Raw genomic sequence first — 24,898 nt, 5'->3', positions numbered from 1 at the left:
TTAACTTGGCCTACCAGCAGGACATTGGAGCAATGAGATAATCCTGAACAGCTACTGGAAGATGTCCAGCGTGGACAATACTTGCTCTCAGCCTCACAGTGCAGGGACAGCAAGTTTACACCCAACTGCAATTGACACATCTAGTCCCCTAACTTTCTTTCATTTCCAATAGATAAAATATTAAATATAAAAGCATCTAATCTTGGCACATATAATCAAAATATGTTAAGACATAGGGGAAAAAAAGAAGGATACAGGTTTATCCAGAAGTATACCTGTGGACATCAACCTTTCTACATGTTTCTAAAAATGAGAATTTCCTAGAATTAGTTGCATTTGGGAAACAAGTTTAATGAAGAACAAATCCTTTGCTTACCTATCAGTTGTGTATGTAAACCCAACGAACGGTAAATGCAATCCAGAAAAGCCTGTATGAGAACTTGGTGGCACCACTTCCTGCATGAAAACAACATGCATGAAAACCCGAAAGAGAACCCACACAGAGTGAAAGGCATTTGACTGAGCCTCAACAGCTAAAAGAGAGACAGCTAGTGGAAACACTTTTCTTAGTACACCAACTGACAATTGGCAGTTATGCTCCATTGTCCCTGAACAAGCTTTATTTCAGATTAGGTCACTTAATATAATGACCTGAATTTAGGAGCCTCTTGAACTGGCACTTGAAAGGGCAGCATTTCAACAAGTTCAAAGCAGAATGTAGCCAGTAAAAGAAAATCTGAAATACCAAGTTCCTAATTAAAAGTGACCTGGCACCAAAATGCATGCTGTTAGTTTTAGTATTCTAGTTACTGTAATCAAAAAACGTGCCAAAAGCTCTTTATTTCTTGGAATACAAGCTGATGAACAAATTACCACAAAAGCTCTCTGCTCTTCCTGACACATTTGCAAACTATGACACAACAGAAATGCAGGACCAGAACTCCAATGTTCCCTACTCCAAAAACCAACCTCCCAGTTCTTAAGTCAGTGGAGAAGTAGCAGTGTGAGTCCTCTCACCTGGACAGCTGTGATTGCAAGCTGCATGGAGAATTTATGTGTATTTCTAAAGACAGATATTTTTTCACCTTTGAAAAGGAATAAATCCAAATACTGGCTCCTTGTAAAGGTTAACTGAAAGGGCAACTAAAGGTTTTTTTTCCCCACCTAAGTATGTTTTAACTTTGGCCATGTAACAATACTTCATTTTGGCAAGTGCTACCACTTAGAAAAGCAGCTCATGACTTCTAATAACCCAAAACATCAAAGAGATGAAAAACTTGAATTTTTCACCTTTGAAGTGACTTATTTTTCATCTCTCACATTATTTATTTTGAAATAATTTCTCACTACTACCTTTCAGTGCAGCAAGGTTGAACACTTCCATTAGTAATATTTAAAAACAGAGACTCACTGGATTTCTTAGTACATCATCATCTACATCAAAGTTTGAGGTGTCAGAAGGACTGCTAACTTCTGGAATGTAAGGTGCTTCTAGGTTTCGGATGTTATCCCAATTAAGTCCTTCAAAAAATGCATGAGACTTAAAATCCTCTATTCCATTCTGTCCCAGTCTACGCTCCCTGCTGCAGATAAGTCGCTGAATAAGATCTTTTGCTTCTTCAGATACATCTGTAACATGGGATGGAAACTGAAATCGTTCCTACAAAACAAAACAAATAAGAGAAGTTTTTAGAGAAGGAATCTATTCTGTAACTTCCAACAGTAGTTTCAAAAAGAACATGCTAGTAAAACTGGAAATGAATAGTCAAATACTGTTCTAGTTCCAGCGAGCAGTGACAGGAGCACAATTCAATACATTCAGTGATAGACTTTTTGTCTTAAAATGGATTTTGAGGACAAGAAATCATTTTTCAATTTCTTTAATACAGATATGTTTTAAACTAACTGTGGTTACAGTAACTCTGTTGGGAAAAGTAAACCTTTTTTAAGATAAACCAGAATTTTAACACACTGCAATATATTGAAGATTATACAATAAAGACAGGCCCCCACTGGTACTCTTAGTCAGAGATCCATTGATCTCCTTAAGATTTATTCCTTGAGATTTAATTAATTTCAACTCTTAAAACCCCATGATGACAGTTAATTCTTTACCAAATGTTGTTATGTTTAAGGATGTATTTTTCTAATTTATAGGTTAAACACCTGTTTTTCTTACCAAAATTAAATCTACATTCAGAAAATATTTATATTATCATAAACAAACATAAGATATAAAAATTGTAATTATCACTAACAACTGAAATTACCATAGATAGAAAAAAATGGGAAACCTTTATTTGTATTTTAGCTTGCTACTACTACCACTGCTGTATCGTCAAGAAGGGCTTTTTGGTGTTTGGTTGGTTGGGTTGGTTTGTTTGTTTTCCAGTAAAAGACAATAGCATATTTATACATATCATAGAATCATAGAATGGTTTGAGTTGGAAGGGACCTTAAAGATCATCCTAGTTTCAACTCCCCTTTCATGGGCAGGGATGCCACCCACTAGATCAGGTTGCTGACAGATATATATAAAAATATATATTTATAATACAACTTTTCAAGTTTAAAAATGAGATCATTAAGGACCAAACCAGCATAAATGAAATTAAACTTAAAAACTTCCAATGAAAAACATACAATCATATTGACTGTGTGTCCAAGTGAGATTAAAATATTAAGTTTGCAGGACAGGTTACATTTGCAATCAGTTCACGCATTGAAGGAATTAAAGCAAGAGAGATATTAATATTCATCACAGCAAGGGTGTTAGCTCTGGTAAGGATTTCATGTCTTATCCATCACTGCCTCAGTGCGAGAGTCAGCACTGTAAACCCCAGAAGAGTGCACTCATCCTGGGAAGAAGAAAATGCAATAATAACCCTATTGCAACAGCTTCTGGCTACCTGGGATGAGTATGCACATAAACATGTCCTTCTAATACAGCTCTTGAAAGGGCACGATGAACTGTTTTATTCTCACTCTCTAATGTTCAAAATGCACCCACAAGTTCCAACTCTTCTCTACCACTCTGACCCTGGGCAAATGCCCAACCTCAGGTTCTTCATGCAGCTCATGTCTACACTGACTGACTTGCCTGTTGCCTTTTTGGTACTGTTATCAGTGTGACAGAAAATGTGCACAGCTGTGTAAATAATGCATTACTTCATTTCTCCTGCACTTTCCAGAGGAAACTTGCATTGGGCCTAACATAACAGTAGTTTTTAATTTTGACTTTGCGATGACTGCTTAGATTTTCCAATGAGAACAACATCAGCATTTAGAGAAAAATTTCAACTTGTCAAACAATTAAATTTCTGCAGTTCAGAGAATTGAACATTCCTAAAACCTGAACCATCAAACCTACACAACATGGCTCTAAAACACCGTGAAAAAGCTAAGAACTACCATCACTTTAACATCTTCAAGTGATAAGTTTCTCTGTAAACATTATAAACTCTGTGTAAACACAAGACATGTAATATAGCTCTTACTTCATGGTTCATAATCTTCCCATAGGTTTCCACTAGTGACTCTGCATAGAAGGGTGTTTCCCCATATAGCATTTCATACATGCAGACACCCAGTGACCACCAGTCACATTCGGGCCCGTATTTCCCCATTCCGTCCTCCATTGCTTGCAGGATCTCAGGAGAGATGTAGTCAGGTGTACCCACTGCTACTGATGACTGTACCTTGAATATAAGGCAAACATAAGTCTCATAAGTTTTCAGGTTCTCTCAGCAACTTTTTTAATTCACACACTACTATTTCTGACAAACAGAGACAGCAGGACATGAAGGAGAAGGAAGAGATTTATAAATTCCCAGTAACATAACAAAGAAAATATTAAGAAAGTAACAAAGACTGCAAAGATTAAGTTCCAGTCTACTGCTACATAAAATCAGTTGATACGTTTTATTCTGTAGACAGTAGAAACCCAAAATAATCACAGCTATTGTGAAAGCAGAAAGACAAAATATGTTTTTCCTTTGTGTCTGTTTATACTTTAAAATTGCAATTGGCTGCCAGAAATTGAAATGAAAAATGGATAAGTAGGGAGACCAAGTCCTACTCCTGAATTTTACACTTTCATTTGAAGATCACAAAACAGGTTTCTTGGGTAAGTTTTATTATGTCGGAAATTAGCCAAATGTTTATTGCCTAATGTGCAACTGGATACAATACAGGGGTAAGGTGGGGAATGCCCCTGTGCCCAAGTAGTAGAGAAGACGTGACCATGAGGCCAGTGGCAGAACAGCTCTGATCTCTAGGAATATGTTCTCAATTCCAATAGCTCTTTCATTTTGCATTTTAATATGGTAAAGCCTTGGCAGGCATTTTATAACTAGAGAACATCACCAAGATGTGAGCTTGTGCCAAAATCAGTGAATGATGCTGCATGGCATAGTTTGGAAGGTCTGGCACCCCTGCAAGTGCCCTAAACTAGGCAAAATAAACAAAAAAACATCATGCATAATTTAGCTTTTAGAGGTATATCCAGTCTGGTGCACAAGATGGTCCATTACCATCATGTTGCTGTTCCATTTGTCAAAGGCATATAAAACAAACTGCTTATTAATTATAGAATCAGACAATCGTTTAGGCTGGAAAGGACCTTTAAGATCATCATGTCCAACTGTTAACTGAGCACTGCCAAGTCCACCTAAAATCATCTCCCTGTGTGCCACATCTACACACCTTTTCAATACCTCCAGGGATGGTGACTCCACATTTGTGTGTGTCTAAGTGGTGTAGTCTAAATGGTCACTGACCATTCCCCCTTGGATTGTGGGGACTTCATTTCTGCTCTCCATTACCATCTTCCAGCCCATGGGGCTCATGACCCAGAGAACAACTGCTCTTACTATTGAAGACTGAGGCAAAGAAGACATTAAGTACCTCAGTCTTCTCCTCATTCTTTGTCATCATATTTCCACTTGCATATGTCACCATATTTCCACTCCAATAAAGGAGGGAGATTCTCCTTAACACTCCTTTTGTTGTTAATACATTTATGGAGACATTTTTGTTTTTTACAGCAGTAGCCAGACTAAGTTCTAGTTGGGCTTAGTTATGTCCTCACTTGGGATGACTTATACTTAAGTCTGTCATGGTTTTTAGGGTTCTTGGTCAAATGTGATTCTAACACATATATAATATCAAATTTGTCCTTTTTTAATAAATTTGGATAGTTCATAAAAATCTCCTGAAAACTCCAATGATCAGTAGGAGAAAAAGTGAAAACCAGAAAAATATAGCAAAGTATAACTTTAAAAGTTTAGCAGCCTGTAAAACGAGGAGATGAAGACATCAGAAATGTGTTTAAGTACGTTAAGTTACACTCTTCCCTCAATTTTTAGCATATCAGATAGTCTACAATATACCACATCCCGATGCACACTGCTGATGTCTAATCTCCTTAAGATCAGCAACTCACTTAAAAGGTCCTACTACCAGCAACCCAATGAAATTTTACTTCATACATACTGTGCCATCTTCACTCATTTTCAGACAGGACCCAAAGTCTGCCAGTCGTATGTGGCCGTTCATGTCCAAAAGAACATTATCAGGCTTTATGTCCCTGTTAGAAGAGAAAGAAGTGAAAAGATTTAAGCATATATAGTATTAGCTCTGATTGTAAAGATTATTCTCGCATCAGAATAACACAGAATTTTAGATTGGATACCCCCTGATGCAAACGCTTTTTACTGTACTATTTATTACCCTCTCCTCCTGCCCAACTTCAAATTTTGCCTACAATATTGAAGATGTACACTACATCAGATTTTTAAGCTCAAAGTTCAACACTGAATGGTCAAATAACCAGGCAGATCAATGACAATGAGTCTACCAACTGTGACAAATAGGCAGTTTACTCTATCAACATAATTTCAAGATTATATGCATTGTAATACATTGTTTAGAGGCAAGAACAATAAAAAAGACAATCTTTTAATCAAATGTTGGGTTTTTTTGCCAAGACTTATAACTGACTTCTAACTTCTTATCTAGGACTATTTTTTACTGTGGGGAATTTTGTTCAGCATTTCTGTTCACTAGTATTTTTATTTGCTATTCAAGTCTTTCTATACACTATTGCACAGCATATTTGCTTCTAGGAATACCTAAGGATCTTTGCATCCTGTGTACAGGCAGCAGTTACCCTACAAGCCACTGAATTCATCCAGCTCTGGGCTCAGGGTAATACTATTTCAACAGGATACAGTAACATTAGAAAGTCTCCAACCTCAATCTGCATCTTTCCTGTTCTTACATAGATATAGCTGGGTATAAAATTATATACAGCATGATAAAGCTACTAAATTACACAAACTAACATTCCTGTTTCATTCCAGCTTATTACTTGATATTCTTTTTAATATCAGGAAGGTCACTAAAAGGATTTACTGAAGAGCATATTTATTTAATTTCGTCCACCAATTAATGACATTTTATTTCATCACTTTGCATTCAAATTCACATGAAGTGAAGTATCAGCAAAAGATAATCATTCAGACATTCACGTGTTGTTTGTTTGTTTGGTGTTTTTTGGTTGGTTGGTTGGTTGGTTAGTTGGTTGGTTTGCTGGGTTGGTTTTGGTTTTTTGTTTAGTTTTTGTTTGGTTTTGTGGTTATTGTTGTTTGGTTCGGTGAGTGGGTTTTTTTTAATTAATAGCCTTAAGATATCCCAAATGACTTAAGAGCACCTAGCCAATATATTGGGAAGTTGGCAAGAAAGGAAGAGGGAAGAACAAGAGCAGAAAGCAAAACCGACTCACTTTTGTACCAATTCTGCAGGTTAAAAAGGAGAAAATCCATTTCTTCCAAGATAATATATACCAGTCTTCTCCCTTCCTTTAGCCAACAATACCCAGGATCAACTTCCAACATGCCAGCACACCATCATGCCATTTTTGAAATATTATTTTTGATCTGAGCTAGCCAAGAAAAAGATAACCAAGCCAATAAATGTGTTGATTTGGGTGGGGAGAGTTTTTTGATATTATGTTTATTCAATTAATACTATCTACTTGTAATATATAAAATCACATGTGCTTTACCTTAAACCTTCAAAAGTGAAGTTCCAAATGCCACTACCTGTGCCCAAAACTTTAAATACTGTACAATACCTTCAGCTTGATCTTTGAGGAGATGACTAGAATTACTAGTTGTAAAAAAAACCCCCGTGCTCTAATACACCTTGCTACATAGATGTAGAAGCTCACAATGTTTGATTTTTAAGGTGCTGAATTCTGGTTTCACACTTGAGGAGACTTGTGAGAAGAACCGTGATAGGTTTAACAAAGGGTCCTCATATGTGTAAAAATCCTGCCAACCTGATACATTTTGATTCAACACAAACTTGCATTAACCTTTTTTAACCAAAGGTTACTGCTCTGCAATTAATTCCTGAAATGTCACTAATAATGTTGCTCATTAGCAGTATTAATACAAAATAATAAATGCTAATCTATGCCTGTCAACATAAATTTAAATGCATATTTATTTGTGATAATACAGAAAAATATGTGCTGAGAAAATTAGACTATGTCACTATGCTATTCCAATAAATACTTTAGCAATTTTGTATTGTTAAACTTATTCTGTACATTTCAGTTCCAGATATTGTCAACATTCCTTAACGGTCCCATAACCACAAGTGAAGCTCAATAGTTGCAGGGGACTATGAAAGCTAATATACAACTATACAGTAATTCATTTGTTTTTTAAAGAACACTGCTCACAGTGCCATTTGCAGCATGAGGCAATCTCATGCAACACTTCTCTGCTTCACATGCAGATCTCACTTGCCTCAGGGACCATTACTGCTGTTCAGAAAGGCTTAATTCCTCATCTCTGAGCTCCACTGTTTCCTATCTACAGCTAAAAGGTTGTATAAGCCTTTAAAGGGTCCTTGAAACCCTCTCCAGAGCAATCATGCTCCCTCCTAATCCATTCCAGTCACCAAGCAGTAATTTCTTGGGCATTCATACATCTCTTATTCAAAGCATATGTTTTGGCCTCAGAGTCATCCATTCCTATTGTCACAACAGACATTCACTCAGTCCCATGAAAAGATGTAGCCGGTCAGGTAGTCAGGTCACCTTCTTCAGAAATGGATGCAAGGTGCCTCTGGTGAACTTCTCCAAGGTTGTAACATTTTTAAATCCCCATATATTGCCCACATTTACTCACAGGAGTTCTGCAGAGTTTATATATCTTTTCTAATTGATTTTTAAAACAGCAAAGTCTGAACAGAAGAGTTCAAAGCATTATAGTTTGAGAATTCCCTGTGCTTTTCAAACATTAATTGTACTGTTACAAACCACAACCTGAGTTTACACGATAGTAGTCAGTGATTCAGAATACACATCCTGTGTACAAAAACAATTAGACTGATATGTGCCCACTGATTACAAAAACTGTCTGAGATGACCTCAGGTAAGCAGATGCACTGATGTTATCATGGGCTACCCGTGCATAAATTTTGCAGAATGTCCAAACATCTGTATAAAGCTTTCAAACTGCTTCAAACTTCTAGGTTGGCTTGGACAAAAGCAAATAAATATTCATTAGGTGAACTAAAAATAAGCCAAGAACCCTGATTAAAAATAGAAGCTTCAGTAAAAGGTTAGTCAGATAAATGTCACTGCTTCAAATATCAATCTATCAACACTTGATATTTAAAATGTAATAGCTTATACAGCTATTATAGAGTTACACTAAGCATGTACCCACAGTAGTTTGCCTGTGGCTACTGTGATAATTTGTATACGCAGCAGTATCTTTAGGATTAACTTCATATAACTGTACATGTATTTCCATGTACAGTTCCATGTACAGTTTCCATTACATTGCCAAATGAGATGGTATTTTACCTGTGCACATAATGCAGTTCGTGTATGGAATGTATAGCAAGCACCATTTCACCAATGTAGAACCTAGCCATATCTTCTGGAAGCTTGTCTTCAAACTTACTGAGAAGTGTCAGCAAGTCACCACCAACATAGTAGTCCATCACTAGATACTGAAAATGGAGAAATAAAGCAGTCAAGTACTAGGAGACAGTTGGGAAGAAAAAAACCTCAAAGTTCACCAGTTAATCTCCGAAAAAAAACTTTCACTACTTTTTTTCTGTGCCTGTGGAATGCAGTCAAAATTGGTGATCTTCTGTTTTATTTTTATTTGCTTACTTAGTATAAAAAGATACCATATTCCTTTAATAATCACAGTAAGAATGACACATCAGCATTTAGTTCTTACCATAAAAAACCTCCAAACAAGATATGGCAACAACAAACAAGTAAATCAGAGTTTATTGTGTTATCACACAAGGAAAATGATCTAATATCACAACTAATGCTCGTTATCAACTCTTTAAATAAGAGATGATGGAATTAAAAAACAAGTATAGTGAAAAGCGCTATTTGATGCAGCTTAGTCTAAAACATACACTTCATTACTACTGTTATTTTTGGTATAATTCCATACTATTAGTTGTTCCAAAAGTAGCATTTATCACATCAACATCTTCAAATACTCATCTTGGCACATTCCACATCATGGATGCATAACATAGCTGGCAGGAGCTTGACGACACTATACGTTACAGATGCCCATGACAAGCCAAAAGCGCTGTCAAGCCAGAGGCACCAAAGTGGGAAATTTAAAAATCAAAGATTAATCGTCTTTTGAATATATTTCAATGGAAAAGTAAAGAGCCTCCTAGGCCAAACAGCCATTACCCTATCCAGGGAAAGGACCAATAATGATAGGGTAACATGAAAGAAGAGGACTTGGGTGTGCTATTTGTTTTTCATGTCACAAAATAAGGATTATGTTTGAGTTATTCCCTAGCAATAGCCACCTAAATCCAGACCATCATTTTAAGTATAATGACTTTATCTAGTACTACCAGTCTTGAGCCATTTTGTTCCATGCTTCCCAAAATAATTTGATATGTGGGTTTAGGACTAACTTTGCTTATTCTGGAGTTAAGTTTCCAAAGCAGTCACGTTATCTTTCTCCTCAAAGTAAAACAACCTAAAATCCACTGTCCCTGCCACAGATTCATCTTCCACAAGGGAAGGAAATTAAAGAATGCAAAGGAACATAAAGTGCAATACTAACCGTTTCCTCACTATCTTTTGGCTTAAAAGAGTGACTCTGAACCATCAGTCTTCTAAAAGGGATATTGTCCTAAAGTATTTTCTCTCAAATTCAAGGCAAAGAGACCTTACAGAGCCTTTTGTGGTAAGTGAAATATCCTGCCTGTCAGGGACAAGGTAATGCACTTCCCTTAGCTCCCAAAGCATTTGTAACTCAACAAGAACTCAGCTGACCCAGAAGCAAGGAACTTGGATCAGAGAAAGATCATGAGACCTCTTCTATAAGAAAGTCAAATTTTATTCACCTTTCAATTCAGAACAATCTACTTGCCAGGAGGTGCTTCCTATGGGGTTAAAATAAAGGCTATTCTGATGCTGAAATCTAGAGGCATTGCATTTCTTCCAGGGAACTGACTACATCAAACAGGGTGAGAGTAGTTAGAAATCAAAGGGAAAAAAGGATATCAAAATACTCTTACGAGTACTCAGAAGCCTTTAAGAGGCTGACAGCAGACAAACATATATGCCCCTTCATCATGACTGAGACTGGGAAAGAAAACTAACAGATTTTAATCTGGAAGAGACAGAGAACTTCAGGTCCCATATAAGTTTTTAATGTTCATGGACTATGTTTCACCTACATCATATCTGCTTCAGCAGAATCACCAAAGACTTACTTAACTCATCTTGACTCAAGATGGCTCTATGAAAGCTTTCTAAGAACCAGAAGAAAAAAGTCATGTTACCATTCCCATGTATTGTCATTTAAGATTTGGCTGTTTAGAAAACAGTAATGTATGACGTATTTACTTCAAAGGTTTTAAAACTACAGAAGCAGAACCCGAAAATGAACTCCAGAAGATATACATTTTGTAGAATTTTGTATTTCTTGATTAAATATAAGTTCTGCATTATTGAATGCTCTATTAATATTAAATAGAGCCTATAAAACCCTAGTTACTTTTAGACTCTTCAAAGGCAGGTGCCTTTTCTACTTTGCTACTTTAACATCTTACCTTCTCTTTGTCTCATTCCGAACCCTTTGTCATGCAGCCAGAAGAGACAAAGCCCGAGGTGTGGGAAGACACCAAGGCTGTCTCTCTGCTTCAGATTTGGCTTAGGTGGTTTTGAATTCAAGAATCTCTAGCTATAATGCACAAGTATCACTGTGAGGAGATACTGGAATATAGAGCTTTCTCTTTCAGAGGGCCAGGTTGAAAAACTGAGCTCTGTTGTCTGTTCTTGTTTTGTTCTCAGCTTTGTATTCCATTCTACAAGGATCACAGATGAGCTAAAAAGTAAACCAAATCTGCCCGGGTTCTGAAACAAGGCAGCACTCTCCAGGATAATCAAAAATGTAGCTATAAACTTCTTCAAGTTCAGAAGAGAATCAAACAGAGATCTTTTAGCCCTTAGACAAGCACTAGATGGTATGGAAGAGAACCTTCTGTCCAGGTTTTTGGATGAATTTATTTCCCGGTGTGTTTCACCTTCTCTTCATGCATCATTTACAACAGTGACTGAGATGCAGATCCACTCCATCTGTGAGCACCACACATTTACAGGAGATAGATGCTGAGTAACAGACCAAATTGGAAGGCAGCATCTCAAGCACATGCAGAACCAGACCTCAGGCAAGCTGAGAATCTGCTGACTTTGGCTGTTGGGCAGAGCTGTTGCTTTCTCAGATACTGGATCTTAATTACATGCTAGATGTCTACATTCTGCTGGCGAGTGAAACTTCAACATCTAAGTGCCTCTGGGAACTTTGGGAAAACAAATGTATTTATATTGATACATCTCACTTGGAACTGATTTGTATAAAATGGTATTAGATCCCCCTGTCATCACTATCACTTGCTATCTTGCACAGCTAACAATTTCTTCTTAGGTAGCTCTATTCTTACAAGCTACTTGAAAATACAAACAGGATACTTTATGTTATTTTTCTGCAAGTCTGAAGGCTGTTTGGTTCTGTGGGAATTTGAAATTATAAGCTACCTACACAAGGCAGTGCCAGAGATAACCAAACTGTGAGAGATCAAAAACCTGGATCTATCACAAACCATTCAATGGAAATAGCCTGTAAATGAGGGCCTAAGACATGACTACTTATTTTCTTACAATGTGCTTCTTATTCTAAAAATACTTCAAACGTGATAAAGTAATGCATTTTGTTTCAGCATTTGTGGAAATGAATGTGCATCTTCTAACTCTTGCTTAGTTCCTGAACTCTTTGGCAGCCTTTTATCAATACATTTTTTCTTATTTATATTCATGACTTGCTACTGTGGTACTATCTAAAAAGTGTTAAGAAGGTGAAAACTTTCACACTACAACTCTGTCAGCTGTTACAGAAGTAGCAGGCTTGCAAATCCAGCCTCAAGTAGCCACAGGGAAGCTGTGTGGTTCAGCATGTTACAGAATGTGGGGACTTGACTGTCTTTGCTCCTAACCAGTACTCTCCTGTATTCTGTGACTAAGGTAAACACAGCTTATGTTACAGTTCTAGTAACTCATCATTAAAAAATGTCATAAGAGTATGGACTTTCTTTATAAATGGTTGCTAAAGTCTCTCAATCTACTGAGATGACCAATCTGCTGATTTAAAAACATACTTTATAAATACTTTTAAGAAATAGGCCTTTTTTCCCCCTAGGGCTTTTAAAATACCAACATTTTAAATTACTTTTGCCAGTTTTAAACAAAATCTTGCTTCAAAAGACATTCTGAAAGTTAAAAGTAAAATAAAGAGATTTGTTACTTTCACAGAGTTAATACCTCTCAAATTATTTAATTGCAGCCTTATCCAAAATATTAAACTTGAACATGATATTTTTTATGCAACGGTAGATTATTTAATTTAAAATGCTCAACTAAAGCTCTATATACTACATTACTGCACAACTTTCTCACTCTCCTGGAGTTACAGTCAGTCCCTTTGAAGTTTTTCTTCAAGGAGAAACAAGAATGTTGAAACACTGCTGTGAGGCGTGAGGTGGACTGATCTAATGCACTAATATCCTTAAAATATACAAAAAAATAAAGTTCTTTCATAACCCAAAGTTTTTATTAGCTGATGAATCAAACATACCAAATAGTTCTCATCTTGAAAGGCGTAGTGCAATGTAGTAATCCACTGACAATCTCCATTCACCAAGACATTTCTCTCCTCTCGGAAGCAAGCTGTCTAAAGGAAGAGAGGGGGGAAAAAGCCATTGTCAACATCAACAAGTAGTTTTCACAGGATGAATATATATGGATGTTTTATGGGATTATTTTGAATTACTGAACAGAGGTCTCTATTCATTGGAATTCAGTCTGCACAAGTGACAAGCCGAGGAATCTCTGCAGGCTTTAGTCAGGCATTCAGTCACTCTAATCCTGACTGGGACTTTAAAAAAAAACAACAAACCAAACCCAAAAAACTCGACACCAACACACAACACCCCCACAAACACCAAAAAGCCCACAAACCAATTCAAGTCAACACTAAATCTTTGTTTCATAAAGTATTTTTAAGAACCAGAAAATGATAACTTGTCACCGCCATCTGTAGCAGAAAGATAATGGCTCTAGGAAAGTAAGTCTGGTTCTTCTGATAAAGACCTTTATGAAAACAGTTTCATGTATACTTTTATTACGTTACAGTCCCAGTTCCAGACACTGCTAACACACTATAGGAAATAAGCAGATTTTACTGTCTTATCTTTGTCCAGTACAATACATTTTCATTTTCAATAATCTTTCCTCTACTTCAAACAGCACACTGCAACACTTCAGAGAAGCAAGCTCTGTGTGACAGGTTTTCTCAGCATCTTTACATAAAACCAACTTTCATAAACTTCAAGCGAGTCTCCTTAATAAAAATATATTAATGTTTTTATTGGATCAAAACCATCAAGACACAGACCTTGGGACTCTTCCACTACTCTCAGTTCAGAGAGGCATTATCAGGATATTCAGTAGATTCAAGTGTTAGGGTTCTAGACAAGAATTGACTTTTTTTGTTTCTGTCATTGCTATTCATTCAGATTTCTTAGAAAATGTATAATGGAAATGTGCCTGGGGAGACCAAGCCTTACCATACATGATTGCACCGTATAAAGGTATCTTGACCATTTTTCCCCTCAAAGGAAGCAAAATTCCATTTACCTTTCTACTGAAGAAGACCATGCTGTGGTCACATTGTAAAGCTAGTAATCATTGGTGCAAAGAGAAGTAAATTGTAATTAAATGCTAACTGAGTGGTTTAACGGTTTATGAATGCAAGGCCAAAGTAACACTCTACAGAAAAGTTTGGCAGCTACAGCAGCTCCAAGTAATCCTATTCCCTTCCCGCAGCACCAGAGCACAGCCCTTCTCAGATCTTCTGGCACCACAATGTGAGGAGGCTGCCAACACAGAAAACTAGTTTGTTTATTTTCGAAGACATCAGTTCCTTGATCCAGTTCACTGTGCAATCTCAAACAGTGAGGGAACGTTATGAACACTAAAAACCCAGCAATGCTGCTGAACACTTTGCATCATGAATTCAGAGTATAAAACTCTCCCTCTCTGCTTACACTAGCTTAAAAGGCCTTGAGACGTGACTCAAAAAAGCATGACAGGCTACCTAATCACCCAGTCAGGACTTATTTGGAACTGTCAAAAGTAATACAGTAATGACTATGTATTTTGCTGTCAGAACAATAAATGCAAATTGTCCTTATCAACACAGATGGCATGCCAATTTTGCTTGTAACCCATTTATCAGGTGATGTCAGGTGATATTCACTAATCTTTCCTTTATTTTAGTGGCTTCCAACCATGTGGGGCTTTTTTTTTCTTGCAGCCAGTACATGAATAAGCAGTATTTAGATAACTTCTTGCTAGGTTTAATAAATCATACACAACAAACATAAACCAGTAAAACAACATGCTTGTCAGACCACTCATACAGTGGATAATAAAACACCTGAAGTCTGCTTTTCGGTAGAACTGCCCATTTAAGAGGTTACTGTATTCTTGCAGCTTCATTTTAAAAATAACAAGTTTTACCACATTTGGGAAATTTTAACACCCAAATGTTGTGTGAACTTGATATGCAGGTTATAAAGTCTTGCTTACCCAGAAAAGCCAAATCAAGTGATCAAACTGAACAGGAAAAGACAAAGGGGTCAAGCAGAGAAGACAGTTCCTTTATTGCCTTTTGTAGATGTGAAAAATGAGCAGAAAGAGAACTTTTTTCGACTACTATTTATTTTAAGTGTATATTGGGAAAACTATTGCTTATTATACATTTTTCTTGGTGGCCAAACCTCTTCCACCTCATGCCTGTCTGAGAGGGTAAGAGGAGTTAGTTGCATGATTTGAAGACAGTTTGTAAATAGCTGTCTTCTCAGGACATCTCTACGTGCAAAAGTTGCAGTTATTTAGATAATGAAGTCACTTTAAAAATGACTGAAGTAAGCCAGCTTAGCTGCATTTCCATGAGAGTTTGGGAGAGAGATCCCTGCAAACATTTCTGTTTAAAATAACTCTATACTGACCAATGATTTAACACAGCTGAAATCTGCATAGAAAGGGCACCAAATTTCCCTCATACAGGGAAAGGCTTAATGTGGAACTGCTGATGCAGCACAGCCCAGAGTGTGAAATCTCCTGACAGCTCAAAGGAGAGCCGGGCTGCTGCTGCCTGTAAAGAAGTGCATGGATGGATGGACAGAGTGTGACTAAATCAGGCAAAGGCAGTGGTGAAGAGGGGCTTAACAGGAGGGAGGAGATTTTTATCACAGGAAAAGAGCTGGCACTGACTCACTGAAAGGAAGGGAGGCACTGGGAAGGGCAGGCTGGGGGGGAGGAGGTGTCAGGAAGGGGACAGAAGAATGGGACAGGGAAGGGTCAGCAAGCTCGGTCCTCAGCAAAGCAGTTAGTGCTTACCCCTTAACAGAACTCCTGCAAGTACTGATGCACTACATGTACTTTCTACTCTATTGCTGTTAGCTTATGTAATATTACATTTGCCATAAGGTTTTCCTCTAGTGTGCAAGCATAGGTATCCTAGGAATATCTATCCCACAAAGCTGCTTCCCACTGCGTATTCTTAGTAGGTCTTTTCCTCATCTGTGAAGTACCCACTCCCATTTACACGATTTGTTGTGACAATGTACATCTCCTTTCACAAAAAAAGTCCTTCTTAAACAAATTTACCTTCTTAACGTTTTGTTTTACAGTTTGAATCTCTGATTCCAAAATATTTAGTTACAGTTTCACTAGTTATACAAATCCTGTTACAAACTGTAGGATGCAAAGCTCCTTAATGTATGATTTCTGAATGGAAGAGAAAAAAGACCTTTTCATAATGTTTTTGTATACAGCTGTGAATATCACAGTAGCACCAATCTCAGCTTTCATGTAGTCTTTAACTTGCCTTTACCGTAAACAAAAATCTGGCCAATAAATTCAGGGTAAGAACTAGGGCAGACTGTCTGGTAAACGAATACACAGTAATGCTGAGAACAACAGATGCCTGGAAGGGACTGTCAGACTTGATTGCATTAAAACAGCTTAAGGAAAAAAAAGAAAAAAAGAATGAAGCTCCTATGCTCATGAAATAATTCTTCCTAATCTGGAAGAGCTTCAGTGTAATCTTCCTAATGTCATTTTAAAAATTCTCCATGTTAAAAAAAACCCATATTACTTACCTCTGCCCTTTTAAGCATTTCCCACTTATTCAGAATTTTCATTGCATAAATGCGCTCTGTACACTTCATTTTAACAACTGCAACCTGAAATAATAAGATATTTTTATTTAACAGAAGTATGGTCAGAAAAATACAGTTTTCAAACAGCTTAATGTTCACAAATCAACAAAATAAATTAGTCATGAGTGATCAATTGACACATTGATAAACCACAGCTTGAGTCTTTGCTCCTTCTATATTCCTCCTACATTAATACTATGTGCTTGATGCACCATGTGTGGTCAAGTGCTCGTGATGAAGTACATGGGGGATGATACAGGAGGAGCATGAAGCTTTTCATATGAAGATGTGTAGTAGAGCTGCATTGTTTCCCAAGAACAAGCAGGGCTTGTAGCCAGGCCAGCAGCCAACGGGGCAACATTTAAAAGGGCAGCCTGGGAAAACAAGAAAGGCTGGTGTCAATAGAAATACACTACATTTGACTAATTTGTTTTCACATTTCAGGTCTCAGAAACTTGAAAGATATTTGCAAATCAGCATGCTTTTGTGTACTGTATGCAGATACTTGAAAAGAAAAAAATAATCATTTATTTATTCACTATTTTGCTTGAAGCATTTTACTCTGCATCCTGTGTACAAGATTTGCTTACACTGATCTGTTATGAACAGTAGCTGTGCACATAGTTGTAACTGTGGAAGAAAAAACAGAGACTACAAAAACTTCAAGGCTTAAGAATGCAAAGACTTTATTTTGACCAAAACTTGTATTCTCCAAGACCAAAACTAATTCTTCTTGTGATAAAGACACCATTTCCACAAAATTCTTGCAGCTGGCAAAAAACCCCCAGGCATCATGACTAAGACAGTAACATTTTCACAGGACTATACATGGACTGCTTGAATATTTCTACTGCTTCTCAGCTCATCTCTATTTCAGAAGCAGAAAACCAACCAGCTTCCAACAGAGCTCTGAATAGCTGTGTGAAAAGTAAAAGGAATGACATCAGCTCGCCTCTTCTGTTGCTTAAAAACCCTTATCTACAAAGGATTCAGGAACTACAGCAGCTTTAAGATGATGCTGACTACAAAAAAAGGTTGGACTTATGCGTCAAGCAGAGCAACACTATACAAAGATGTAAGTCTAGAGGAGGGAAGGGGGAAGTGTCATACCTCCCTGCACCTTAGCAGTAAAGAAGCTCCAGATGAGGGGCACAGGGATTACTGCTTCTCCAGTAACACAAGAACAGGATATTCACATTTAGACAGATATCTCACCATGTAGGTGAATTCCTAAAGCCTTCCATGCATCAATGAGTGAAACTCCACTCACCAGGTCACATAATAGATAACAGCACCTTGTACACACCTGCACATTCCATGTAATGGAAACACAGCTCTAAAAAAGGTCTCATAGTTATCCACCACAGGAAAGACATGGGATTCTGGCCCTAAGCACAGCTGGCAAAGGCACAGCACTAAGAAGTAGCTTTTATAAGTGATGTAGAATATCCACAGCTACATTACAACCCCCGTGCCTCCTGGCCTACAAGCACCTCCTGCAGACACTGCTCATGCTGCAGGGGAAGGATGAGCAAGACAGGAGCATTTCAACCAAACACATGAGGTTCCTTGGCACATATGAAACCGTTCAACACTGACCTTCAGCAATGGCTTAAAATTTAAACAGCCTTGCTCCTTGCCTCATCACAGCTAAAAGTCACTGTAACAGCCTCTCTCCGTACACTTAATTGGGTCATTACCCTGATCCAGCTGAAGGTACACTGTAAGTCAAACAGCACATTAAAAGCTTTGAAAAACTGTAAGATGCTGACTACATTTCTTAAACTGTTCCAGGAAGAACATGACAACTCAGGAAAAGCCCCCACCTCCAGAGCAGGGACAGAACAGCACAGAATGCTGTTACCTGCTGCAGAGGAACAAAGGAAGGAACCCTCTGGGGCAGGTGCAATTTGCAAGTGCAGCTCTGTGAGCCCTGGAGTAGCAACATTCAAGTTTCACTACAGCACAGCACTAGAACTGCTTAGCTATTTAACTACAAATACAGTGCACGAACCCAAACCCAGATAGGCATCTACTACACTTCATCTAAGGCCATCACTGTCCAAAAGCACTGCAGGATAGTGCAAGTTTGGAGCGTGCTCAACTGGTGAGGAAGGATGGGAGCCTGGAGTGCTGGAGGACAGGCACAGCTGAGGAGCTATGCAAATGTTAGAACAAAGTAGGAAATGAAACAGGCCTGGAAAAAAGAAAAAAAGAAGAGAAGAAAGGATGCCAAATCTGTAGGACCAATTTAGCGATTCCCCAGTTGCTAACTATATATTAGTGCTATTTATTTTCAACTGAAAGGACTGCTTAAAAAAGATCCAATTTAAACTTTCTGGAGGAAGATAATTGTCTTCTGTGGAAGAAAAAGTAGAATTCATAAAAAGAAAGTTGAGTCATATTTTCATATTAAGTGGTTATCAAGTTATGACACCAGTAAACACACTCTGCTTTAGTTGTAAGGGTGACAGAGGGGCAGCTTCTTGTGTCAGCAGAAAAATTAACTGAACCATACAGCAAATTAGGTAATTCCCCATGAATTTTATCTCTGAAAAGAAGTCTGAAGGAAGATACCTCACAGAAGTGACAGAATTTCTGCCTGACTAGACCTGACTCCTCAACCAATTCAAATGATTAGGATTTTTTTTAAAGGAAAACAAACAGAAAAGTGTAACCCAAACCTCCTTGATGTCTGAACTGAAACAGGGAAGCACAAAGGAAATTATGCTCTGATATACTCAGTGCTGTTATAAGCAAGAGTACTTACAATAATGAAAAAAATCCTTTCTTCTATAAAACACCTCAGGGTTTCCTTTGAGTTACATTTCTTTTACTTTCTTCATCAGGTGGCAGTATTTCTAAGTTTACTATTGTCATTTACTTTGGCTGCTTCTGACATAGTGCAGTGGAGTTGTTTTTTCTTATTTTTGTATTAATTCCTCTTTCTCTGGCATACCTCAAATTCAATTACAATTTCAACAAATACAATTACAATTACATTCAACACTGACCACTTTGCAAGATGAAACAGAGACCTCTTTTACTGCAATTCTACTAACCATGCAAGATACCTGGTTTTAAATATAATGATTCTTAAAGTACATACTGATCCACCACATCTACTAAAGTTGGTGTTCAGAGATATTCCAAAGGACACAGATTTGTAAACTGCTACAAATGCCTACTTAAAGAACAAAAGCATTGCTTCTATCTTCAGAGCTTAAAAGTCTACTGGCTGAACAAGTGCTCATGTTATGCACAGACCAGGATTTAATTTTGGTGCTCACTCTTCATTTCCAAGGCTAATACAACTTATACTGTAATAGAAGTTAAAAAAAAAAGAAGTATATTGAGGATAATGAAAGGAAAAAACTGTACAAGCAGAGGTATAATAAAAGAGGAAGAATCTTCTGAAGAAGAAGATTTTATAACCTAAAATATTCCAGGCCTGAAAGAGATAACAGCTATGATGGATATATAAAACCATGAAGAAGATAAACAGAGAACAATAATTTGCTGTTTCTCATAACACAGAAATTGAAAAGCATCAAATAAAATAAAAAGGTAACAAGATTAAGGAAGTATTATTGTCACACAACAGTTCTGGAACTCAGCCACAGGCTGCTGTGGACACCTAGGTATTCAGAAAGTATTTAAGTACGTACATGCTTAACACCTGAGTAACACACACAGCAGTGTGGGTCTCAGTGACTGCTGACTGCTGGGTTAGGGAGTCCCTGAACCCTCACCCACTGGAAACTGGGAGGGTTCAGCTCTGCTCTGTCCTTGGATTTTGTTTCCTACACCTCTGTACCTGGCCAAAGGGATGGGATGTGGGCTAACTAAACCTCACACCTTTGACCCAGAACAACTACCTTTGATGCCTGTGTCAAACTAAGAAAATTAAAACTCACCCAGCTTGCATTTCATAATGTCAAGTTGGAATGCGGAATCAGGGGGTCCAAATACACAACAATCACAGAGAGGTTTGGTAGAGAGATTTATATGATTCTGTTTTACCGAGTCTTGAAACACTGGTAAGGAAAACTTGCAGATGCAAGGGTTCCCCCACCACTGCAACACCCCCTGCCAGGCATGTCCGTATGGGTTTACTGTCTGAGTCATTACTATCTGGTGTGATTAGCATCACTGTAACTCTCAGGAAACAGGAACACTGCAATAAAGATCAAGTATGTTTCCTCAAGGACCTCAGAAAGTCTAATGAATCCTAGTGCCTACCATTCAACCAACTTTAGACATATTTATGTCAAAAAATATATGAGCATTGGTGCTAAAGTGCAAGTGAGATCCAGCTATGGTTACTACAGGCCACAACATCCAATCAGATTTGTATTACTTCTGCCATCTGTTTTATTCCCATACTTTGTACCTCAAAGCACTGTTTCACTTGTACTGCAATAAAATAAATAAAGAACCAGTATAGCTAAAGTAACTTTTCTAGACTTCAGCAAGAGTTAGTGTTTTCCTTCTTGAATTGTTTTATAAAAGTATTTTGTTACATTTTGATCTTCAAAACCCACTGAATACTGACATTTAGGGTTGCACTGTACAAAGTATCCCAGGCCAATTTCCACCTTTCCTCATGCCCCAGTGAAACCTACAGGGTGGGAATCTGAGCCAAATCAGCCTCTACAAACATGACAGAACTTCCCACCACTGTACTTTGCCCTCTGAGTGACATGATCAGCATTAGTAAGCAGCATCAAGTTACAAATTTTCTTTTATGTAAACGATAAGTATGGCACAATAAAGTGCAGAAATCATTTAAATGTAAGACTGGCTTTCCAGAAAACAATTGAGACAGTTAACAAAAAGACTTCTTGGAAACTATGCTGGCATTAATTTCCAAGCAAAGATAAAAAAATGCTCACTAGGACAGTACTCATGCTCATGGTACTTTAATTTTCAGGTAAAACTTATCCTCAAGGACTGGACTTTAGTAATAAGGTGAAACTCAAGAACAAAATGTTCTCAGCTGAAAAGAAGAGGAACACAGACATATAGGCGAAAATACTCATGCAAACAGCTCATAATGGCAAGTGGTTAAGAAAAAAGGCAAACTTGATTTTGGAATTCACAGGTAGATAGATACACACCACTAGGGATGGGCAAACATTACTGCCTTGTAATACAAACTCATTGGAAACTCCACACACAGCCACACCTCAGAAAAATAAACTTTATCTGGAGCAGGTGTGAAAGAGGACTATTGAGATGACCAAAGAACTAAAGAGTGTCTCATACTACTGTGGGAATAGAGGAAGCTTTACCTGTAAAAAAAAAAAGGTAGATATTATTGTCATCTACAAATAAAATTGGGAGGAAGGACATCAGTAATGTGGGTGATAAAAGATCTGCTTAGGCTAATGGACAATAAAATTATGGATAAAAGAGTGTAAAATACCATGAATTAACCTTTGGCAGGAACTTGGAATGGCTTTAGACATTTGAGCAGAGATTTTAGTCAAGACTTTCAACCGGGAGGAGAGACAAAATGTCATTTCAGATGTAAACAATTTAGCTGTAATGTCTTATTACCAGATTCATAATTGAATATTACAGTCATTTCCCTCAGCTAAAGCCTGTGTATGCCATTTTTACTCTACTATTTCTGTCTCATGCTATTGATACTGTGGACACCAGCTACTGCAAAAACACCGCAGGAACTGCTTTATCCTCATAAGAGTCTTGGATATGAAAAGTCTTTGATATAGAGCTCATTAGTTAATAGTTTTAATACTGCATCTTGGAGGAAAAACTGGTCTGGGCTGCTCTATCAGGTTTATTTTATGTCTCTTTTACATATAAAATTAACAATCAGTATCTTTTGATAGAGCTCATGTGCCATGGTGCACATTTCCAAAGCAAAATCAGGTTTTTTTGAACATGCAGTATATATCTTCATGTTGTGCAAATAAGAAATGCCTCACAAGTGCCAGCCAGAAAGATTCTGCAAAGTAAAAATAAAGACCCCGAACAGCACCTAAGCTGTTCCTCAGCAGCTGGGAGGGGGGGTTTTGCAGAGACAAATGCTGGTCTCCCAGCAGCATTACAATGAACTGTGTCTCTCCAGCTCCTTGCAACCTGCCTGTCTCCATAGTTACTTGGTGCTGCCATACAAACATACACGGATCTGGGGAGGACTAAGATAGCAACCAGCTCTTTTGAAGCATTTTCAAAACAAAGCAGCTTCTTTCTTCATCCATTTCCACAGCAGAAAATAGCTTGCTTTGATTTAATTTTTTTTTTTGTGATGAGCATACTGAAGAAAAGCAAAGCTAATTAAATACTTCCACATCATATTCTGAATGCTTTGACTCTTTGAATAGCTCAATGAAAAGTGTCATATATTGTGTGCAATACTTAGGAATTCTGTTAATCCACAATGTAGGAAGGTATAGTCCCTGCTGGGCACCTAACACCAACCACCAAAGCTTCTGAATAAGTGAGACAGCCTTAAATTGCAGTCTGTAGCTCACTGTGCCCCAGGTTAATTTCTAGAACTACATCAAAACATTGAACTCAGTACCCTACAGCTGTGATTACAAGATGGAAAGGGCACAAGCAGCTCTGCCTCTTGCTGCCAAGCACGACTGACCGCAGGAAGCTTAGGTTTTACATATTCACTTTTGACTCTCACTGCGACCTTAACCAGTATCTCTCTCATTAGGAACCACATAACTGCTCAGAACCTGTGGTACACAGAGGATCAGTCTTATTCTCTCCACCATTATTTATTTTCTTTTGGGAACACATTTTTCTGTCTGCTGATTCCAGTTGAGACTGACTAAGCCTCTCGAGTCGAGGTGACATGTACTATTACTAAACACTACACAGATCAAGTCTGTACAGAACAGCACTTATATGAAAAGGTATTTCTAATCCATTCGGAGCAGTAATACTTAGGTGGGGCACATTAAGAGTTTTAGTTATTTTTGTCCTAAGCAAGACTAAGCAGTTCCACCCTTCCTCTGGAACCACAGTAAGCATTGCTCATTCAAGAAATCCTTGCTAATAAACAAGGGAAGGAAAACAATTGTTTCAATCCCACACTGCCAAATTTCCAGGAGGTGTCAGCCACGTTATACAATCCATGTTCTCAAACAAGGTACATCTTGACACATTCTTCTTCAACAACTGCTCTTCAACTGAAATTGCATACAGCAATGTGCATAAGTGGTCTTTTACACAAAATGAGGACACATGACCTTAAAGACTTACATTACTACATTACTAAGAGGTCAGACAAACCTTGCAAAGGAGCACATGCAAGTATTAAGAGCCACAGTCCCCATATACAGTGTCCTTCTCCTACCCCTCTCACCATACTGTAAGCAGGAATACTCCCAGTTCCCATGCTACAAGAACTTCCATTCAGGTAGGTTTTGCACTCGGTTTTGTTCTCATATTGCTGGAAAAAGTGTAAAGAACCAAGCTGAGTTCTGCTGGTTTGCAAAGGAGTAAGTAAGTAAGAAAAAGGTAGTGACATGCCAGTACAGGTATGCACTGGTGATTATACCAACCTGCCTTAAATTAGATACTGATTTTGCAGTTGTGTTCACAGGGATAAGCTCACATGTGGTCTCAATCCTCACTCTGGTCAAATACCACGTTTCCTTGGCTTATGTGTTGTCTGGCAAAAATTGACCACTGATCCTGACTAATAACTAATATCATGCTTTTATTTTGTTTAAGGTATACTTCTTCAAAGCTACTGATTATTGCAAAAGGCGTTAGGTAGGAATAAAGCTGCTGGCATTCTCCAAAAAGTCCAAAGGAGCTAAACTGAGAAGAATGGAATGTAATTTTCATTGTTTTTAAAGTCTGCCTTGTTTAGCTGTTCAGTGCTTAAATTAAAGCACTTAGTTCTAACAGGAATATGTTTAGTTTAATTCTGATTAATTTCTTTATACATTTAAACACATTGTATAGTTATTTAAAAAATTTACTTCTAGTAGATAAATCCCCTCAACTAATTTCTAACATAGTTCCCATGTATGAATGAACGTACTAC

At 37.6% G+C, this 24,898-nt stretch overlaps 1 protein-coding gene across 5 annotated transcripts in view; it reads right to left on the bottom strand.

The window, feature by feature from the left end:
* CDC42BPB (CDC42 binding protein kinase beta) overlaps positions 1-24,898 on the bottom strand; it is a 93,177-nt gene that overhangs the window by 36,838 nt on the left and 31,441 nt on the right. For all 5 annotated transcript variants that reach the window (XR_007900144.1, XM_051769473.1, XM_051769470.1 and 2 more), the window contains exons 3-9: positions 16,801-16,884; positions 13,209-13,304; positions 8,885-9,033; positions 5,494-5,587; positions 3,498-3,698; positions 1,412-1,660; positions 377-456 (exon numbers count right to left, since the gene is read on the bottom strand). Coding sequence is in view for 4 of the 5 variants with exons in the window: in XM_051769473.1 (XP_051625433.1) it covers positions 377-456; positions 1,412-1,660; positions 3,498-3,698; positions 5,494-5,587; positions 8,885-9,033; positions 13,209-13,304; positions 16,801-16,884 (953 nt within the window). In the remaining variant the exon portion in view is untranslated. The remainder of the gene's footprint in view (positions 1-376; positions 457-1,411; positions 1,661-3,497; positions 3,699-5,493; positions 5,588-8,884; positions 9,034-13,208; positions 13,305-16,800; positions 16,885-24,898) is intronic.

Source organism: Manacus candei, unplaced genomic scaffold (assembly GCF_025592945.1).
Source record: "Manacus candei isolate 608988 ecotype Guabito, Panama unplaced genomic scaffold, ASM2559294v1 h1tg000109l, whole genome shotgun sequence".
In the NCBI taxonomy this organism is placed as follows: domain Eukaryota; kingdom Metazoa; phylum Chordata; class Aves; order Passeriformes; family Pipridae; genus Manacus; species Manacus candei.
This window is presented reverse-complemented; position numbering and strand designations above follow the sequence as displayed.